The sequence below is a fragment of the Rattus norvegicus genome, chromosome 8, assembly GCF_021556685.1.
Source record: "Rattus norvegicus strain SHRSP/BbbUtx chromosome 8, alternate assembly SHRSP_T2T, whole genome shotgun sequence".
Taxonomy (NCBI): Eukaryota; Metazoa; Chordata; class Mammalia; order Rodentia; family Muridae; genus Rattus; species Rattus norvegicus.
The window spans coordinates 58741530-58763020 of record NC_141541.1 but is presented as its reverse complement, the minus strand read 5'-3'; the positions used below and the strand labels follow the sequence as shown (position 1 = coordinate 58763020).

Sequence of the window (21491 nt, the reverse complement as noted above, 5' to 3'; positions counted from 1 at the left end):
CAGAGAGTCTAACCTAATATAAACAGTTCCTCAACGGAGAGACTTGTCTCCTAGGTGATTCTATGTCCTCTCCCTTGATAGATAATCAATGTTAGTGGCCACAGTTCCCCATCCTCCCTCCTGGCAGCCAGAGTTAACTCCCAGAGGTAGACCATGAACCTGGAAGCAGAATCTGTCTGTTTTTATTTTCCCAAGATCCAGTTTTAACCAGCCTGAAACAACCTCAACAGGACTGAGTTGTGATTCGTGTGCAAGCATGAGGTTTGGAGTTCGAATCCCCACTACTCATGTTTAAAAAGCCATGCATGGTCACAAGTATACCTATAACTCCAGCACTCGAGGAGTGGAGACAGGAGGATCACTGTTCTTGCTGACTACCACCCTAGTCCAAGTAAACAAAAAATTAAAACCTGTCTCAAGGGAATGAAGAATATAGTGACAGAGCAAGACAGCAGCTTCTCCCATCTGCGCAGCCATGCCCACCTACGTGTGCACACCCGACACACCTCATGTACTCGCACATATACCTAAGAGAAGAGAAAACCTCATGTTCTCTCCCCAGCTTGGTGTATTTAGCCTTTAGCTCTTCCCTGGGTTTAGGCACGCCCATAGCAGCCTGTTCTCCACCGTTGCTCAAATGTCTTACCTACAGCCAATCAGAACCTTTTATTTCCTCACCCATACCATGCTCCTTACTTCCTTAGCCTCGATGCCCACCTGCATATTCTGTCTTTGTCCAGGAGCGCTTCAGTGTTACCGTTCTCAGACTTATCAAGCACAGCATGTAGACGGCATTCCCCGGGATTCTCCTCCCCTCTGGTATCACAGCCAGGTCTTAACATGTGCTGTCAGCTTTGTATTCAAAATATGCTCAGCACCTGACTTCCGGCCAGCACCCTCTCCCACCTAAACCCCAACCACCTTTATCTCTCACCTTGACTGTTTTGACGGTTGTTCCCAATTGTGTCTCTGTTTCATTCCCTCTATGAGCCATATCCATACACAGTCACTATCACAAACTAGATAGTGTCACTGACCTGTGTGGAAGTCCTGATGGCTTTCCATCCCCTTAGAATAAAACTCAGGGTTGTTCCTGTGGTCCACAGAGCCCTGAGTGACCCACCTTGCTTATCCACAGGGCCTTTCTTGGGTCTTGACTCTGATAACTCCACTCTAGTCACATTTGGCCTTTTTTTTTTTCTTTTGAGATAGAGTCGCATGTAGCCCAGGCTGGCCCAGAACTTGCTATGTAGCCATGGCTGACTTTGATTAACCTGAATCTTCCTGATGCTTTTGCCTAAGCCACCCTACTGCTGAAGTCATAGGTGTGCACTTCCTGCCTAAAGAGCATATTGTCTTTCTGCCTCTCAGAGAGTCTGAACTCATCCCATTTTGGGGTTCACCTGTATGGCTCTTCAGTCTGGCACGTGCCCTTCTTAAATATAAGCACATCTTACTCAGACTCTGCAACACCATATTAACAGAAAGGTCCTGGTTTTCTCAGGCTTTATTCTTCCCCAAAATTATATTAAATTATATTATATTATATTATATTAAATTATATTAAACATTGACTTGTTTACCTTTCGTGTATAAATGGGGAGTGAAGAGACTCTGTTTACCTTCCTGCTTTCTGTCATGCCCACAACAGTGTTTGGCACACAGTGAATATTTATTTTATTAATCAATGTGCACAGATAACCTCACTATGGGCTTCCATTTGAAAGACTGAAGTGTTCTGAAAGGCTTTCATTTTTCCGTTCTCCAACCACTTCCCCTGGTGCACACACCGGGACTTCACTCACTCATTTATTAATAGAGAATTTTAGTGTTTGCATCCCCAGCCTGGCCGTTATGAGACCGTGACGATGTTCTTCCTTCTGATCTTAGGTGTTGTCGATGTTGTTGTTTTTCTTCTCCTAACAGCAGGAGAAAAACTGAGCGGAGTACAGTTGAGTCCTAGTAACCAGCAGGAGATGAAGAGCAATGTGGAGAGGGTCCTACAGTTTGTGGCTTCCAAAAATATTCGTATGCACCAGACTTCGGCTAAAGGTTAGTGAGCACCTAATCCGGGGAAGAAACACTCAGCTTCTAGGTAGAGCGCTCCCTTGGCCACGTGGCCCTGACCAGCGGCGCTGAGCAGACTGGAATAGGATTTGGTGCACGGTATTCTCATTTTTTCCATGGAGACAGTGATGGAGTGCTGAGATCCCAGTGCTTCAGAGAGCTGGCTAGAGGGGAAAGCTCTCCACTAATTTGAGTTGAATATAGGTCTGCTTGAATGTGTGTGGGAATATTAATGGTATAAGAATAAATGACAAAATTGAGGTATTAATTTTGGAATGTCTCGTTTAAATGATCAAGGATGAAGACAGATTGCAGTTTTCTTTCTTTCTTTCTTTCTTTTTTTTTGAGTTCTTTGGGTTTTATGATCAAGTACAATTACAAACCACCATAACTTATGCTTTTTCCATTCAATTTCCTAGAAGAAACGAGGATGACTTTGAACTTCTGACCCTCCAGCTTCTGCCTCCTCAGTGCTCAGATTACAAAACTACACCATCACTCAGCTAGTGCTGGAGACTGAACCCAGAGCTTTGTGAATGTTAGGCAACACTGGATCAACTCAGACACAGCTCTGATACCTCCCAGCCTCAGCATGTGTGTGTGTGTGTGTGTGTGTGTGTGTGTGTGTGTGTGTGTGTACATATATAGTCTATCATATATTTTTTTTTCAAGACACAGTGAGGGTCTCACTGTGTAGCCCTGGCTGGCCTGGAATTTGCTGTATCTTAGGCTTTCCGCAAAGTAGGTGTTTCTCCTGCCTCTGTTGTTTTACATTCTGGGATTAGAGGTATGTGCTACATTTAACTTAAAAAGCAATTATTTTTTTAGCTTCCTTTTTTTCCTGTGAGACCATTCCATGCAGACAAAAAGAGCCCTGCAGCCTTTATTTCTGTGTTCTTCTCTAGTGGTGCAACCCTTTGCCTGTGCTGTAGGGAAGCACACAGGCTGGGATCCTTAGAAAGCAGAGGCCTCCTTCTTTTGATGCTTTTTCTAGAACTGACTAGATCCGCTTCTGTTCAGCACCAGCTCTGGGTCTGTTGTCTGTAGGTTGGTTTGTTGAGCATGAGGGCGGGAGGAAGCCCTTTCATGTTGTATTATTGGTGTTCTGTGTGTTTGAAGTCACTCAGGTGAGCAAACAGTGACCATTAAGAGCATCTGCTAGAGGACATCAAATAATCCTGTGCATGCTTTGTCCATTTGAAAGGCTATAAAGCCAAACAATGGAATGTCTTCCTTTGCTTGTATTAACTTTAACCAGCACTTCTCAGAACGTGTGTTCCCTCGTGTGTGTGTGTGTGTGTGTGTGTGTGTGTGTGTGTGTGTGGTGTGTGTTCTTCCCTCTTTTTTTCTAGGGCAGCAAGCAGTGATAGCTTTAACCCAGTCCCCATGTGGAGTGGGCTTGGGGATCTGGCCCAGTAAAGTGGGCTATTTTAAGGGAAGACTCCACTCAGGGCCTCATTGTCTTTTACCTGAAGAAGCTCTGTGTTTCCTAATTAGTCCTGCTGCCTTGGTTTCCTCTCCCTTCAGCTTTCCGTGCCACAGCTGGGGTGATCCAAGAGCAGGTATCATGGGCTCCCTACCCCTGTGCATCTGGAAGTCACTTGGAGAAAATTCCAGCACCTTTCCTATAGCTTCCCTGGTCCCAAAGGACCCACCCATTCATCCCTCCCTTTTCTCAGCTTTCACTTCTGCTGTGAGCTCTGGGGCTCGCACCACACCCAACTCTCTCCCTTTCTCCAGCGTAGTGCTGGACCATAGGCATAGAACACATGTCATATAAGTACTTAAAAGGTTTCCAAAGCCACATCATAAAGAACAAGGACTGAAAATAATTTTAATAATATATTTTATCTAGCCCACTATGCCCATCACTTTACCATGAAGTTAATACTGAGATACTTTACATTTTATTTTATTTATTTTTATGTGTATAGGAATGTTGCCTGCATATATGTCAGTGTACTGTGTGTGTGCTAGTGCTCTCAGAGGCCAGAGGGGCATCAGATCCCTTATGACTAGAGTTACTGATGGTTGTGAACATCCGTTACAGATGTGGGTGCTGGGAATCAAACCTGGGTCCTCTGGAAAGAGTACCCAGTACTCTTAACCACTGAGCCATCTCTCCAGCCCCACATTCTATCTTCTTTATACTGTCTGAGATCTTTTGCATTCCCGTGTGTGTGTATGTGTGTGTGTGTGTGTGTGTGTGTGTGTGTAAGATATTTACTATATATCTAATTATAGTACTTACTTAGAGCACATTTCAGTTCTGAGTAGTAGCATTTAAGTGCTCAGCAGCCACACGTGCCCCATAGCTTTCCTAGCAGATGATATCACCCTATTACACTGATCTCTGGAGCTCTGCATGTATCTTTTCCTGGACTGTTCTTATTCTTCTCCTACTAGCTACTAAAGCATGACCCCCAGGCAGCCCCAATTGAGGACTCACTTCCTCTAGTAATACATCCTTGATACCTCGAAGGTAACTCCCCACGAACTCCCGAAGACCCCCTGTGCCTCTCTGATCTAACCATTTTATTGTGATACTTCACCGTACTTGCTTTTAAACCTTCTGTGTCCCTCACTGAACATGGCTTTATGCTATGGAGACTGCCTGCCTGGTTGACCATAGTACCAGCGATAGATATTAAATGCATCTACCCTGCCTCCCTCTCAGCACCTGTTGATCTCTCTTATCCTGTAGATATTGTGGAAGGAAACCTGAAGTCTATCATGAGGCTGGTCCTTGCCTTGGCAGCTCATTTTAAACCTGGCTCTAGCAGGACGGTGAGCCAGGGGCGAGACTCCAGAACCTCTGTGCAGAGTCATCAACCACACTGTGCCACCGCTGTGGCCCAAGGAGCAGCGGCTGCTCTGGCTGATGTGTGCCATGACGTGTCACGGTCAGGACGGGATGTCTTCAGATACAGACAGAGGTAAAAGTCTGGGGAAGGGGAACTGGCTCCTCTCTCTGGCATTTCTTTGCTTAGATAATCACAGTGTGAGTAGATGGAAATACCAACTGAACAGCCCCCCACACTGCAGTGAAGATAAGTGACTGGAGGTTTGGGAGGGAGATCTTAGTGAGGAAAACGTGGCTTTCTCTGACGATACAGGAGAGTGAACCTAGAGCCCTTCTACATGCGGAGCAAGACCTCTGCTTTTATGTTAGATCCTTGGCCTTCTTATGCCTTATTTTGAGACAGGGTTCTGTTAAGTTATTCAGTCTGGCCTTGAACTCGGTCTGTGGTCCAGTCAGGCTCCTGCTGTTTAAATTCAAGAATAGATAGGATTACGGGCTCACAGCAGCAAGCCAGGCTGAGCCTTCTTTTTCTCAGCTGTTTATTTTGCAGCTAGCAGAACGTAAGGAACCATGTGTGGAAATTTGCTCTCATCCTGAAAACTTAAATATATGTGATTGGCACAGTGTGTTTTCTTCACTGGGAGATATGTAGTCCATCTTGGGGAGGTTGTATCCTGGGATTGTATCCATAAGGCCAGACTGCCTTGAAACTTCTCGGTAGGAAGTGCTTTGAGGGTTATGTAGTTGTTAAAGGAGAACATGATCCCACGGTATCACAGACAATGCCTTCGCTCCTAGGTTTTAAATGACATAGAAAGAGGTCAATATTTTTAATTGTTTACCTTCTATATTTATTCCTGTGTGTGTGTGTGTGTGTGTGTGTGTGTGTGTGTGTGTGTGTGTGTGTGAAAGAGAGATTGATTGATTGATTATAGACAGGATCTTGCTGTGCAGCCCAGGCTGGTCTCAAACTTCTGATCCTCCTGCCTCTGCCTCCCAATGCTCGAATGACAGGTGTGTGCCTACCCGGCTCCCTTTTTCATCTTCTTGCCTGCACTGCAGACTGAGTGGCAGGACATCTGCATTTTCTGCAGAGCTGACCTGAACTGCAGAGCTAACTAATACTGTCCTCTCTTCTGGTCCCCACCCCACGCCTTCACCCCTAGGAATGCCAGTGTGGATGAGGAGATCGAGAACCCATACTGGAGTGTGCGAGCACTTGTGCAGCAATACGAAGGCCAGCAAAGGTCCCCATCTGAGTCCAGCTGCTCCAGGTAACCATGGCTTCCCATTCTTAACTTTACGGTCTGGCAGAAAGCTGCATTTCAGGGGGATTCTAAGCTTCAAGTACCAAGACCAAAAGCAAGAAGGCATCTGTGGGATTGTGTACCATATATCCCTCTAGGCTTGGGCCTGGAAACCTGACGGGTAGTGAGGGAGTGAAGAAAGGGCAAACACTAAAGAAATGATCCACACATATGCCAAAAAGTTGGGTCAGGTGAGGTGTGCACACTCTAGTGGAGTGGTACCACCTACTACATGCAGCCTGGAACCCCTGATGTATTTTTTAGGTATAGCATAGAGGGGAAGAATGAGTTAGTCTTGTAGGTCTCTAAATGAACAGTCTCAGGCTGTCATCATTCAGCATCCAGGACTTGCTAGTTTTTCTACACACTGGTCAATCATTAGTAAATATTCATACTTGCCTACTGTCGGCATTTGCATTTACGCCAGAGGAAGGCTTTACCAGTTGGCCAAGCTGGGGTAGGCTTTGCCAGTTTCCCACGGGTCTGAGGCATTGGTCCTTGACATGACAGTGCCTGGGTCAGTAATACACATTCACTCAGGAGTTCATCCACTTCTTAACTGTCCACCCATGGCTTTTCAGCTCCCTGCCGTTGGATGTGTGTATTACTTGGTAATAGAGTGCTTGCCTTGCTAGATGGTCCTGCGTTCAACCCCTAGTACTGACAAGCTAAAAGCACCTAACCTCCTTTGCCATCCTCAGTTTATGCTTGGTATTCAAGGGCTAGCTCTCAGCACTACCTGTGGGTTCTGTGTCGACAGAAGCATGGGATACAGTATTAGTGAATTCCCCACCCACAGAAACTGCAGTATCCCAGGGACAGTAATTAGCTCTGACCACATGGGGGCGTGACTGGGCCCTTCAGTACCTAGTCCAGCCCAGTGTTTGTGTATGAGCTGCTAGTGTTTATGATAGCCATTTCCCTGGCACAGTCCTGCAGGCTGAGTCTGAGTCTTTAGTTAGAGCCACAGAAGGCTGGAAAAAGCTCCCAGCAAGAAAGGGAATTATGCACGACTGTCTGACGCATTAGCATTTCCACATTCGTTTATAGGGCTAAGAATTGGGGCACATTAGTATGCATTTAAGTGGGCTATGGGTGTTTGTGACTAGTCGAGAGGACGACTGCTTCTCTTAGAGCCAAGTGCAGAGGCCAGAATAGGACACTCTGCAGTAATAAAAGCCTGACCAATGCCAAGTGTAGTGGCAGAAAAAGATGATTGTCCTGGCTCATGGAGATTGTGCCCCTATAAACACATCCCCAGTCTACTTGCGAAGTTGGTTTTGATGCTGAGTTGTAGTTAATGTATCCTCTGATGATCTTTTCCCTCCTACTTTTCCCTCCAATCCAGCATGGTCTGATCTATTTAAGTCTCGTTGTGCCTTATGTGCTTTTTCTATCTTTTTTCTTTCTCCTGCTTTTTTCCACTCATCCTGCTTGACAGATGGTCTGCTGATGTATTGAGGTCCTGTGGGACTCTTTCTATCATCTTAGCGTACTGCTAGCCCAGCTCCACTTTAAAATGTTTACACATAATGGGTGTAGTTTTTCTTTCTGAAATGGATCTACAACATACCATTCACCTTTAAACATTTCAGTGTTCAGTGTAGTGTCCCCATAATTTTCTGTAAAGTTCATCTCTGTCCACTTGAGGGCATTTTGACCAGCCCCCAAAGCAGCTCTCCCGTGAAGCAGTAGGTGTGCTTTTAATGAGACTCCAAACCATTGCTCTTTTGCTTGTGGCTGTGACTGTCTATGTCAGTACAGAATCAAAGGCAGTTTTGTTGTATAATGAGGTCTATTGCTTCCTGCATGCCTGCTGGCCTTTGGCTTTCCCAAGCCTGAGTGTGTCTATGAATTGGAAAGAGAGTTTGAGTTTCCTAGGGGTGACTGCTTCCTTGCTCTAGGTAGGACTCAGATTGCAGCAGGAGAGAGATTAGCGTGAGGGACTCACGCTGGACATAAGGCTGCATTAGGTCAATGGCAACAGTCTTAGCAGTGCCAAAAGAGAGTATTTTCCTGTTTGGTATAGAGCCAACACTCTGCCTATTTCTTTACTGATTCCTCAAGAAAGAAGAGCTTTTAGCAGGTTCTGCCATTTGCCCACTTCCATCACCACCTAATGGCTCTGTGACCCCCCCCCCCCCCAAACCAGGAATCTTGGAGATGTTGCAGCTTTGGATGGAGTGTAGCTGTGAATATAAGATAGACATCTTGTGGTGTCAAAACACCTTCCCTGGCTGCTTCTCAAGGATGCCCTGGCAAAGCTCAATCCTCCTGTTGCTCCAGAAAAAAGGCCACCAGCCCTCTCTCTGTATCCAAGCAGAACAATCCTTTAGTTGGGGGAGGGGGTAAGGGAGGTGGGGGTAAGCAACACAGGAACTGATAGAGGGGAAGGAAGGTGGGAGCTGCAGACGAGGGTGGGGGTGGGTTGGGGGGCGTTCTGTAGGTTTGCTGGTGGTTGTGGGAGAGCTCCAATCTCCATCCTGCCAGCATCTCCCAGTCCTTGGAGAGTAGGGCTTAGGATTCCTATCCCCGGGTTAGGTCAGTCCTGAAACCGCGGGTTTAAGAAGGGAGGGGTCAGAGAGGAACGGCAACGTCTTCGATGCTGGGCTTCTAGGCACCAGGACTATCAGATCCACCAGGTTCTGCCAGCGCGCCGCCCATCCCCCGCCGCTCCCCAGGCTCCATAGCCCTCAGCCCCGCCAGGTCCGGACCGCGCCCCTGGCCCCGGCCTTGGCCAGTACCCTTACCTCTCCGCCCAGAGCCGTCGGCAGCGCTTGGGTCGAAGCCCAGCGCTGCCTGGCCGCGTGTGACAGCCTGGGAGGGGGAGGAGCGGGGAGTGGGGTGGGTGCAGGGAGGGATCGGGAGGCGGCGCCGAGCCGGAGCACCGCACGCTAGATCCACTCGACGCTCAGCTGGAGCTACCGGAGCCTCTTGCCCCGAGGGAGATAGGTTAAAATGCGGCTGTCCGGGGGTTTGCTCGGAGCCGCGCGACCGCAAGGACCAAGATGCTGCTGCCAGCGACCAGCCGCGGGCGATGGGAGGCAGCTTCCGCTGGGGCTCGGCTGCGGCGGTGTCTGAACTACCGGGACAGCGCGCTTCACCCTAGGGAGCATCCCGGTCCCCCGGGACAGGACGCCCACCTTTTCCCTTTCCTACTTTCTCCGGAGACCCGGGCGAACCGTTCCGCTGGCTGGCTGATCTCTGGAACCGTTCTTCGAGCTCCGGTGCGGGGGGGATATGCCAGAATTTAGGAGTGATGTGACGCTCAGCCTCCTACCTCACCCAGGGAAGCAGGCTTCCTGAAGCCAGAGCCAGGAGGGGACCATGGGAGGGACACAAGTCAAATGGTGAGCTGAAGCCAATTTGGTTCTTGAGGTGGGGAAATGAGGGGAAGCAGGGCCAGGATGGGGTCCTGGTTGGCCCCTGACAAGAGATGATTGGGGGCGCTATTCTGTGAGGACAGGCTGCTGGTGTGGGATTAGCTCTACAAAATAGAGTGATTTTAGGAATTTGGAGCCGACTCGAGGCTCCACACACAGACCGAGCCTATATGTCTGCTAATGGAGGCACTTAGAAGGGCGACAGGACTCTTCCTTTTCGTCTATTACCCATTTCAAAAATTGATGTAAGTCTAATTTAGCAATATCTTTGTTGGGGTTTGCTGGTATAATAAATTAATATTGGTGAGATAGTAGATTAAGAAATGTATATATAGGACCCATTTGTAATCAGCAGTTCTCTGACAAGATTATTATAGTTCTCAGAGCATTATGATGGTAAATAGAGATTACTTGTTTGTCAAATATTACTTTTAAGCTAGTTAGGGAGGAGCCTAAGTCTTACAATTAATTAGCATGAAGATACTTTTCTCTGACCTGAGGCTGAAGATTAAAAGCTCCTTCCTTTTCCAGGAAGGTGCTGCTGCCCTGACACACGCCTCAGGATTTTCCTCCCTCCGAGGTCCTTGATCTTGGTCATCTAATTTCCTAGTCTTACCTCCGTGGCCTTACCCTGGCAGTCTCATTTCAAGAAAAAGAAATGTTGTTTTCTTTTGGCTGCTCTGCCACTCCCCCGGTGGGGTTGGGTATCCAGACAGCCGCCTCCTTCTGCCCTTATATGGGAGGCAGCTCACTTGGAGGGGAGAGGTGGAACTGAGCATGCGTCTTTGCTTTTAGGAAAGCGGTTTCTCAGCATCCTAGATCCCCTATGCCCTCCCTCTGGTTTGTCTCGCACATCCCTCCTGCGGTCCAGCCAGATGCAGGCAGTGGGGCTTGTTATCGTCCTAGCACCTTGTCAGCTGAGGAAGAGGATCAGCTGACAAGGACTTTGTGCGCCTAGATTCCCAGTTTTGTAAGTGGTAAATGCTGGGGTCTGGGCACTCATAAATCCCTTTTTATCAAGAACACAGCCCCTTTACAGCTTTTTGGCTGTGAATTCATGTTGAACTGGAGGTCAGATTGCCTACATAGTGAAAATAGATAAAGAGGGCTCTAGAAAACACTCAACATTTCTGAAAGCTACTTGCAGCCCCTCACTTGTCTCACCTGTTTGATCTATGCACCTATGGGTTTAGGTAAAGCAATGATCTGCAGTGGTGTGAAGCTTTAAAGTTTTTTTTTCTTACAGTTTTTAAAAAAGAAGAGAGCATAGCACCAATTGAGATCCTCTCCACTAAAGTTGGTCAGCTCTGGAGACCTGTGAGACACTGGTCCACACACGGGTTTTGAAGTCTGGCTACTTCCGCTGTGCTTGTCTTTAATTTTTCTGTGGTTTCTGGGAAGAGGAAATGTTAACTCCTGCTTGTGGTTGTGAGGATTAGCCTGTGAGACTTCAGGGGCACATTAAGGGGGTCAGTGAGTCCTAGACACTTCACTGTTGTCTGGGTGATGGATTTGGAAAGAATTCCTAAGAGGGGGCAGAGCCATAGTCTCCACAGCCCCTGAGATTGTGTTAGAGCTGATGTTCTCATAGTGTAGCGTGAGGAGAAAGGGCCCCGCAGACTCCTGATCCCTGAGATAATTAGCCTCATGCTCCCATCTTGTCTTGTCCATGGGAAGATTTAAAATCTGCTTCCTGGAAAAATCTCAGCAGTTCCTCCCAAAGGTACATCAGACCAAGAATTATTGAAAGGTGTCTCAAGATGATTTGAAACTAGGAAACTGGGTTGGGGATTTAGCTCAGTGGTAGAGTGCTTGCCTAGCAAACACAAGGCCCTGGGTTCGGTCCCCAGCTCCGAAAAAAAAAGAAAAAGAAAAAAAAAACTAGGAAACTATGGCAAAGATAATAATTCTTCAGTTAGAACTAATCAAGTAATGTTCGATTTGGCTGCCACTAGCAGGGTTTTCTCCTTTTGCCCTATCGCTCCTCCTATTTTAAAGAATGGTTTATTTTTATATGTATGATTGTTCTGTCTGCATTCTATGTCTGTGCACCTCGTATGTGCCTGGTGCCTGTGGAGGTCAGAAGAGGATGTCACATCCCCTGGAACTCGAGTTACAGATGGTTTTGAGCCAGTGTCTTGGTGCTAAGAACTGAACCTGGGTCCTCTGCCAAAGCAGTCAGTGCTCTTGCCCAGTCAGCTGTCTTTCCAGTCCGCACTCTTCTTATATTCTGCTCACCTGTGGATGAATTCCTGCCCTTCTGCCCATCCTGACGTCGCATCCACTCCAGCCGTCTCTTTCCCAAACTGGTCCTCTTGGGATTAGCTAAGAGATGATCTCCGGTTACTTATCAGAGACGCAGATTATTGGAAATATGATTTTGACCCAGCACCAAAAGTAATGGAACACAAGCATCACCCTGTCAGTGTGGGTCTGCGAACTGATAGTGGCCGATACACACAATTCTTAAAAAACGATTTGTTGCCTATTCTGGTAACTCTCATTTAATCAAGTATGCTTAAAGGCAGTCTTACTATAGAAAAGACTCCCTAGGGCGTAGGAGAAATGGCTCCGTGGTAAAGAGTGATTCCTGCTCTTCTAGAGGCCCCAGGTTCAGTTCCCAGTGCCCACCTAGAACGGCTCACAACTTCTGAAACTCCAGGTCCAGGGAACGCAACACTGTTCTGGTTTCTACAGGCATCTGCATTCACATGCACACCCCTGCTGCACCCCCCCACCCACTGCATACATACACACACTCACTGCACACACACACACCCCCATATATATAATTACATATAATTAAAAATAAGGTCTTTAAATGACATGAAAAACAAAAATGCTCGGAAGGACTAGTTTTTTTTTAATTTATTCATTCAACATTTATTTCATTTGTTCTAATTGTGAGCTAGGAATCATGTTAGGCATGGTGTAAATAATACAGCTCTGAGATGAGCTGTGAAAACTGTCTTCTGTATACCGGTTCATAATGATTGCTTCTCTTCTCTTTTGTTTGATCACAGTCTGACTTCACCCAGTCCAATTCACAGTGCAAAGAGCGAATCCATTATAACCCAGTCAGAGGAAAAGGCCGATTTTGTGATTATTCCCTCTGAAGGAATAGAGAACAGAACAGGTACCGTCTCCCTGCCTGCCTGCCTGCCTGCCTGCCTGCCTGCCTGCCTGCCTGGGTTGTTTCAGGGGAGCTTTTTAAAGCCTGAAGTTTTTAGTGTGTCTGACTACTAAGCCTCCTGACCATGTCTGTCTTCACTGTCTGTGAATGGAGCATCAGCTCCAGCGGGCTCTAATGCCTTTGAGCCAATTAATGTAGTTATCCTCTTACAGAACATCAGTTCTGGTATTAGGCTGTCAGAAGAGCTCACACCAGTCTCACGGAGCCTCCTTAGCTGGCTGCCTACGAATTAGATAAATGGCATTGGAGCAGTCAGAAGCCTTGTCAGTCAGAAGCCTTGTTTGTGTAAATAGCTCTATTATGCCCATTTCATGAAGATAATTCTGGTGCTTCGCTGACTTAGGTTGGAGTCAGGAATACATAGTTTGAACCAAAATGCCGGCGAACATGCAACAGAGTACAGGGCTAGCTACAAAAGAACCACAGAGTTCTCTTTGTTCGAACTTCTGAGTCTGCCTCAAGTATCTTTTTCTTTTCCCCCTACTTAAACACGAAAAGAAACTCGGATAAAGCAAAGTGCAAGCGTTGGGTTGAGGCCCACTTGTAATGAAACTGAACCCTGCAAAAGAAGAACTGAAATGAAAGTCTTCTCTGCTTGCCGAACATTTGTACCAGTTGTAGACTTGTAGGGTGGGGTGTCATACTCTCAGAACCTAGGAGATGGAGACAGGTGGGTCACAAATTTGGGGCCAACTAGTCTACCTAGTGAGTTCTAAGCCAACCTGGACTATCCTGGGAGACCCTGTCTCAAAGACCAAGAGTCACCCACAGAGTCAAACTCTTAAGGCCATGAAGAGGGAGGAGAGCAGTATTTATTGAGTACCTGCACTGTTAGATACTGCCGGGTCCTTTGTGCTTTACTCCTTAATCTTTACATTAAATTTTTTTGTTTGTTTTTTATTTATTTATTTTTGAGACAGGATCTCTCTGTATAATAGAGCCCTGGCTGTCCTATACTTGGATTTGTAGACCAGTCTGGCCTCAAACTCACAGAGATCTGCCTGCCTCTGCCTCCCTAGAGTTGGGACTAAAGGTGTACGTTAACATCTTTAATCCTAAACCCAGATGATTACTGTGCACTTCTTAGCAGTAAAGAAGCTCACTGAAGGGCTCACCCTCTACTCCACAGTGCACGTAAGTGGCGATGCCTGTAAGTGGTGCAGAGCAGACAGGGACGCCGGAGCAAAGAGGTCTTCTTGGTTTTTTGAGTTTTTTTCTTCTTTTTTTGTTTTTTTTGTTTCTGTTTCTTTTTTAATTATTAATAATTTTATTTGTTTACATTTCAAATGTCATCCCCTTTCCCCATCTCCCACCCTATTCCCCTCCCCTTTGCCTCTAAGGGGGTGCTCCTCTACCCACTCAACCACTCCCTCCTCACCCCTTTAGAATCCCCCTTCTCTGGGGTTCAACGAGGTCTTAAAGGCCAGGAAATAAACTGGGGAGTGATATTCAAGTTTTGTGAGCACGCTTTGCTAATTTTTCTCAGGATTGACTCACATGGTGTTGTGTGAAAAGGACTTAGTTATGACTCAAGGGGTGAAAGGAATAGGATTGTCTTAGTTAGGGTGCTAGGGTCTTAGTTTACCCCTCTGATAAAAACAAAAACCCCACCACTACCAAAAGTGGTTTGGGGAGGAAAGGGTTAATTTGGCTTGAAAATTATAGTCGGTTATGAGGGGAAGCCAAGTCTGACGTTAATTCCAGAGTTGGGGGTTTGTGTGCTGTAACAGGTCTCTGTGGCAGGAGCCCTGCTGCTTCCTACAGTGCCTTCCTGAGCCGGGTACCTCAGTTAACAACCAGTTCTTTGTGCCTCACAACCCCACCTAGTGGAGAGCCAGTGCGTCTGTGCAGACGGGTTCAGAAGGCAGGTGACCTGAACCTCTGAAGTACACTGCACTCTGCCTGCCTGCCTGCCGGAAATCTTCATCATGAACTACGGTCCCACCTTTCGTTTCGCAGACGAGACAGGCTCTCCATTATCCCGAGACTGGAGGCCGGGAAGCCCAGGAACCTACCTGGAAGCCACATGGGAAGAACAACTGTTGGAGCAACAAGAACACTTGGAAAAAGAAATGGAGGAAGCCAAGAAAATGATTTCAGGACTACAGGTAGCCCTTTCCTTCACAGTTTGTTCTCGGTGCCCTAGCTAATTATTCCTTTTAAGTTGGTAGTATCCGTTTGCAAAGAAAAAAACCACACACACCTGGTTTTAGCTGTGTGTGAGTTGTAGCAAAGAGTGAAATGTGCCTGTCGTGAATGTTTTAAGTGGACTTTGGGACCCTTGTTTACTGTCCAGCTGTTAGGATTTGTGGACGCTCCACAGGGAGCTCTGACTGACTCCCGCTGGGTAGGTGGGTATCTTTTATGCACTCTCCGACCTGCAACTGCAGCTTCTAGCAGAGACTGTCACCCAGGAATTCTGCAGCAGACGGGGAAGAAGGTAGCAATGCCACCAGGTTTCCATTTGTGTCTGGCCGAGGGACTTGGCTGCCTACTCACACCAACACCTGATGCCAAGGCAAGTGCTATGGTAGCAGAGGTTTGCCGTGGACAAACAGCCCTTCGTTTGTTTCTATACCTGTGCTATCGGCTAGGGAAATCTCCCCCAGACACTGGCTGACCCACTTGACATAAGAGCCCACCGTGACCCCTTCGACCCTCTGTCCTTTTTCTGATTGGCTCTGTTTGGAGGAGCCCTGATAGTGTGCTGATGACCCTGACTTTGCGTAGGAATATTCCATTCTGTTTGTGCTGGGAACTGCACCGGTTTTGAATTGTGAAATATTTATGGACACATAAACAAAGCCCACATTATGCGTGAGGCTCTGGCGGGTGGTGGAGGGCGTGCTCCCAGTCAGTGACAGGGTGGGTACACAAAGGGTTCCTCAAGAAAAAGGAGATTGGTGCTTCTGTAAAATGATTTGCATAATGTATGCCCCAGGAACCCAGGCCAATTGGAGGAAGGCTTACATCCTAAACATTCCTGAAGTTTATGGTGTCTGCTTCTTGCTCTGTGTTTAAAAAGCATTCTGTTGGATCCCTTTCTGCAACTCCAGTAATACGTACTTAATGATTTACTCTTGTTTTAATAAGAAGTGTTCCATGAATCCGGGGGTGGAGTTACTTAACCAGGTTTTTCTCCCCTGAAATAATTTGCATTATTTGAGCAAGGCATGTATAACTATCGGTTTGGCTCTGTTTGAGTCGTGTTCCTTAGATTATGAGAAATTCAGTGACTGATGAAACAGAAATAACAAAAAAGAAAGAAAGTCGACAAACAGAAAGGCAATGGCGGGGTTGGGGATTTAGCTCAGTGGTAGAGCGCTTGCCTAGCAAGCACAAGGCCCTGGGTTCGGTCCCCAGCTCCGAAAAAAAGAAAAAAAAAAAAAAAAAAAAAAAAGAAAGGCAATGGCCTAACTTTTCCTCCCAACGGAGGAGTCGTAAGTCACTGCCACTCTGTGATGCGAGGATCCAGTGACACTGAGGAGTACAAAAGGGCTGGCAGTGTCCACCAACCCCTCAGCTGCTTCAGCGTTGAGGAGTTGTGACTTACTGGTCTGCAATCCTTAGAGACTACTGAGCAGTCGCCAGGCTTACTGCTTTCACAGCGTCTCCGATTCTGCGGTTCCCTGCAGCCTGAGGCACTGTGCCTGCTCGCACACCCCTCTCCCCAGGATTCCATGGGAAAAACAAGTTCATTTGATTTTCTCAAACATTATCGTCAGTCTTTAGTAGAGAAACCATTGGCTGAATTTTAAACATTCTCCATCAACACATCTGATGAATTTGCGTTCTACTTATTCAGACAGGTTGTATTTTTCCTCTGAAGCTGTCTTTCAAGTTGAAACAAAACTCTGACAAGGAGAACACAGTTTCCCACCCTTAAGTCACCTGATAACATCTCATAATACCTCCTGGAGGTAAATTCAGGGCCCTAAAGTATATCAGGAAGCTGCTCTAGGAATAAGATTCTGGTGAGATGGCCCCACAGGCAAAGCCATGGACTGCCAAGACTGAGAACACACACACACACACACACACACACACACACACACACACACACACACACACAAACACACACGGAGGGAGGGAGGGAGGGAGGGAGGAAGGGAGGGAGGGAGGGAGAGGGGAGACGAGACACAACAGAAAGATGTCTTGTCTGGGAAGAGCGTGTACTGCTCTTATGGAACCTGAGTTCACGTCCCAGCACCCACGTCAGGCAGTGACTGTACCTATCTCTAGGCTATCCAACACCCTCTTCTGGTGTCTGTGGGCACTGAAGTCACATGCAGAAATCCACACAGAGACATTAAAAATAAAAATAAACTGTAACAGAACAAGATGCTACGTGGAGGCAGAGGCAGATAGATCTCTCTCAGTTTGAGGCCAGTGAATTCCAGATCAGCCAAGGCTACATAGTGAGGACTTACCTAGAATCAATCAATAATAAAAATAAATTTCAAAGTAAATTTTGAAGGAAAGGAATGAGATTACAAACTATTAATGCAATGTTAGGCATGGGTTCTTGAGAGAGGCAATGTACTAGGGTCTGAAAGCCCGAGCTTCCTGAGCTTCTGGGTATATCTGCCCCCTTTTCTACTCACTAATGCCCTAATGAAAAACAGCCTGGTGTTGAAATGAATGAGGCCATCTCTGTAAAGCTCTTTCTTCTATTCATGTTGCCTCAGGGGGTGAAATGCAGAACTATTAAAACAAACAAACAAAAAGCAAATAGTCCCAAGACCCTGTTTTTCAATGGATTTCAGACAGTTCATTGTAATATACTGTAATCTTTCAGCCAAGAAAATTCCACATGATTTTTAGATCCCCCTTCAGCTGGTAGAGCTATATGTGGGCAGTTTGAATTTGAAATGCGTTTGGACACTTCCAAAGGGAAGGTTTGTTATTAGTTCTCCTGAGTCTAGGATCCTCAGAGCAGAGGGTCCGTGTATCCAGAGAGATAAAAGCGATCCATGGGGTTGGGCATGTAACTTAGTTGGTACAGTGCCTCTGTAGCTTGCACGGAATTCTAGGTCTCATCATACTGCTATGTAAACTAGGCATAGATGCTTGAAATCCCCACACATGGGAGGTAGAGACAGGAGGATCAGAGGTTCAAAGCCACCCTCTGCTATTCAAGGCCATTATGGGATACATGAGACTCTTTAAACTTGGGGGGAGGGGCCTATGGAGGGAGCAGTGTGTCATCAGGGCCATTGGAAACAAGCAGAGGTTATTTATCGGCTGGCTTCCTCCAGAAACGTGTTTTTTTATCCGATGATTTGTATTCGTGGTGAACTTACCAAGCCTGACTCTAGACCGAATCAGGTGGCAGGGAATTCAGTTTTTTCCTCTCTTTGTGGTTTATCCAGGCCTTGCTACTCAATGGCTCTCTACCGGAGGATGAACAGGAAAGACCGGTGGCCCTCTGTGAACCAGGAGTCAATCCCGAGGAACAGCTGGTAAACTCCATGTCTGGCTGGGTACTAGGCCTGGCTGTTCTCACACCTGACCTCACCTCCTTGAAGTCCTCTCTCCTGATGCCTAGAGTTTGTTTGCATTCTTGGTTACTCCTTCCTGGTTTCCCTGTTGCTTTAATCAGCAGACGTCCAGAAAGTGCTGACTCTGAGTCAGACACCAGGCCACAGTGCTAGAGATATGGTAATGACCAAAGAAACCTATGGCCCTACTGCCCTTCAGGTTATGGCCTGTTCCCCCGAAACTTTCCTTTTCTCTTTGTCATAATATGGATCTCCTCGGCATTCCTGTCTGGGTCCTCATCAATCTTACAGTGACTAGGCAGTGCCATCTGCCTTCCGTGTTTTCACTCACTCTGTACCTGCTTCTCATAGATGGATTTCCAGTTCAGGTCTCTACAGAGTTGTAGAGCAGGACAAAGCTTCTCATTAATCGGTGCTCAGTTGCAGTGGGTTCTGTGGGTCCTCGGCTAAGTGTTTCTGTCCTCTACTTAGCCACTGACCCTTTGTCCTCCTGCTTGTGCTCACATCACCTCGTTTACTCGGATGCCCCAAACAGAAACCTGAATACCATCCCTGAGTTCTTTCTCCTCCTCCTCTCATATCCACTGTCTCCATTTTCTCAGTTTGGGCCCTCATTCATCCAGCATCCCAGCAGCCTCGAAATGGGTCTTCCTGAATCGAGATTCTCCTAACTTCTGCTTGCCCATTTTCAATGAAATTATAGGAATAATTTAAGGATTATTTTGTCTTCCCTCTGTATAAACTTTTTTATTGATGGAGCTGGAAAGATGGCTCGGCAGTTAAGAGCACTTAACTGGAGTTAAATTCCCAGCGCCCATGTCAGGTGGCTCCCTGCAGCTCTAGGGGATCTTTTGCCTCTGGCCTCCAAGGCTCCTGTACTCAATGAGCACATACCCATAGGCACACACGCAGGTACACATAAAAATAATAAACATAAATATCTTGTAAATACCATTGTGTTAATTCCCCATGTCTTCATCGGCCCTTCATGGTCTGACTCCCATTGTCCTCCTCAGCTTCAGCTCCTCTTTCCCCATTCCATCGGCTCCTTCCAGGACACATGCTTGCCGTAAGCTTCATCCGTATTGTCTTATGTCATGCAATGGAGCACTTGCTTGTATGAAGAGGGCATGTGTTCCCCTGATGGGAGTGGCATCTGGTAGGTGCCCAGTGAGTGTTTGTTGACTGACAGCCAGTGAACTTTAGTACTGACGCATGGCCGTCTCTTGTCTTGTGTTCAGATTATAATCCGAAGCCGTCTGGATCAAAGTATGGAGGAGAATCAGGACCTTAAGGTAGGATATGACGTGTACATTTTCCCCTTTGAAAATAATTGTGGGGACAGAATGTGCCAGCTTTGGGACATTCTAGAGAGGGATAGGCATGCGGTGCCAGGGGCTACCTGAACCTTATCCGTGTCATGTCTATCTTTGGAGGAGAGAGACACATCTGACCTGTTTGTCGCTCATGACAACCTTTTTAATCTTAAACCTACATAGTAGTTATCTATTCTATTTTGGGGTATATCTTTCTGTAAGTTTGAAATTTTTCTAGATCCCTTTTTTAATTGAGAGAAAAAGATGACTCTACACTGGGCATTGTGGTACATAATTTAGAGTCTAACCTGGTCTACATACTGAGTTCCAGGCTAACCAGAATTGCATAATGAGAACCTGCCTCAAAAAGGGGGGAGAGTGTCTAATATTAGTGTGGTTCTTTTTTATGAACATTTTCTGGAGTTCTTCTAGGTCAATGGTAGAGCACTGTGACTGAACAAATCTCCCCAGACAAATGCCTATGTGCATGTGTACACACTTAGACCTGCGTTTTTGATAACGTTTGATCCCATCTGTTGCAGGCCAGGGTAAGAATCCCATTTTAGATCAGCTACTTATGAATCTTTTATGTGACACAAGAGGAAGCGACCCGAGTCTCGGTAACAGGCATTGCTTCTCTCAAATCTCTATTTTTAGTTGCATCCATATATATGGAAATTCAATTACTCAATTTCTCATTATAAAGCCAAGTTCATTTTTGTTTGGACCACAAAGAACAATAGCCTCAGTCAAAAAAAAAAAAGAAGACAATAGCCTTTTGGAGAATCAGAAGTATGCCAACCCTTTACTGAAGTTAAATAAAATCAAAATAAAGTATTGGGCAGCAGAAGAGAGAAACATAGCACAGATTTGGACGGAGGTTCAGATGGTCTTATCCCATCCTCCTCTTAACAAGGATCGATGCATGTGGAAAGCCTGTGTGGCTGGAGGGGTGCCTTCTCCCTGCCTGGGATCTCAGCACTGGGTACCCGGAGGACAGAGGGTCAGTCTTTACTGCTTACAGGACTGGATCTGCTTTGTGCCTCAGCTGATGGGTTAATCTTCATGGATCGGCCAACTGGGTTTTGTCTTCTTGCTGACAGAATGAGGTAATGCTTATGAAGCAACTCAGAAGCCACCATCTGATCTCACTATGTTTGGTTTGTAGAAAGAACTGCTGAAATGCAAACAAGAAGCCAGAAACTTACAGGGGATAAAGGTAAAATGAAGACATTGAATTCTTTCCTTCTGTCTTTTTTAGGTTTATTTTTTGTAAGCCTCTGTGAGGTAATGTGCTCTATTAGTGAGTATTGAGAGCATCAGGCAGCCTTGGGACTGTTGGGCTTTTGCTAGGGCTCTTTTACAGGCTTGGTGCTGGGGGTATGGAAAGGGCTTTGCGGTGGGTAGCGAGTCAGGCTGAGGAAGATATCTTTGTTTTGCTGAGGCTTATGTCTCCTACTTGTGACTCACGGTGCTGTCACTTGCCTCTGGGCCACCTTGATTTGCTCTTTGAGAAAGCACTCTCAGTTTTAAAAATGTCCTTTTTAGGAAAAAAGAAAAAGGAACCATGTTGGAGTGGTTAATAATATTCAAATGGTTTAAAAGCACCGGGGAAGTTCTTCCACTAGTTCTGCCCCACCCCACCCCCAACCTACCACTGTCACCACAACCTGTTTTCCCTGCTTGAGGCAACTTAGCAGTTATCCAGTATTCTAGTTAACTTTCTCCTGCTTTTCAACCTAAGTAACAGTATACTTCGAAGACAGCTGAGCCCTGTGCTGCTTTACTTAGCTGTGTGTTTGGGAGTAAAAACCATTTTAGGGTTTCTTTACACTTGCATAATGTTCTTCTTTATAATTGTTTTATGTGTGTGGGTGTTTTCCCTGCATGTATGTCTGCACCACGTGCATGTCTGGTAACC

General features: G+C 46.4%; 1 protein-coding gene across 3 annotated transcripts in view; it reads left to right on the top strand.

Moving 5' to 3' along the window:
* The window catches only part of Dixdc1 (DIX domain containing 1), a 73342-nt gene that overhangs the window by 29894 nt on the left and 21957 nt on the right, over nucleotides 1-21491 (top strand). For 2 of the 3 annotated variants that reach the window (XM_087562743.1, NM_001395147.2), the window contains 8 exon segments: nucleotides 1927-2052; nucleotides 4772-5003; nucleotides 6037-6144; nucleotides 12584-12696; nucleotides 14713-14861; nucleotides 18126-18215; nucleotides 19496-19549; nucleotides 20739-20789. In XM_087562743.1, coding sequence (XP_087418869.1) covers nucleotides 1927-2052; nucleotides 4772-5003; nucleotides 6037-6144; nucleotides 12584-12696; nucleotides 14713-14861; nucleotides 18126-18215; nucleotides 19496-19549; nucleotides 20739-20789 — 923 coding nt within the window. 3 annotated transcript variants of the gene reach the window in all.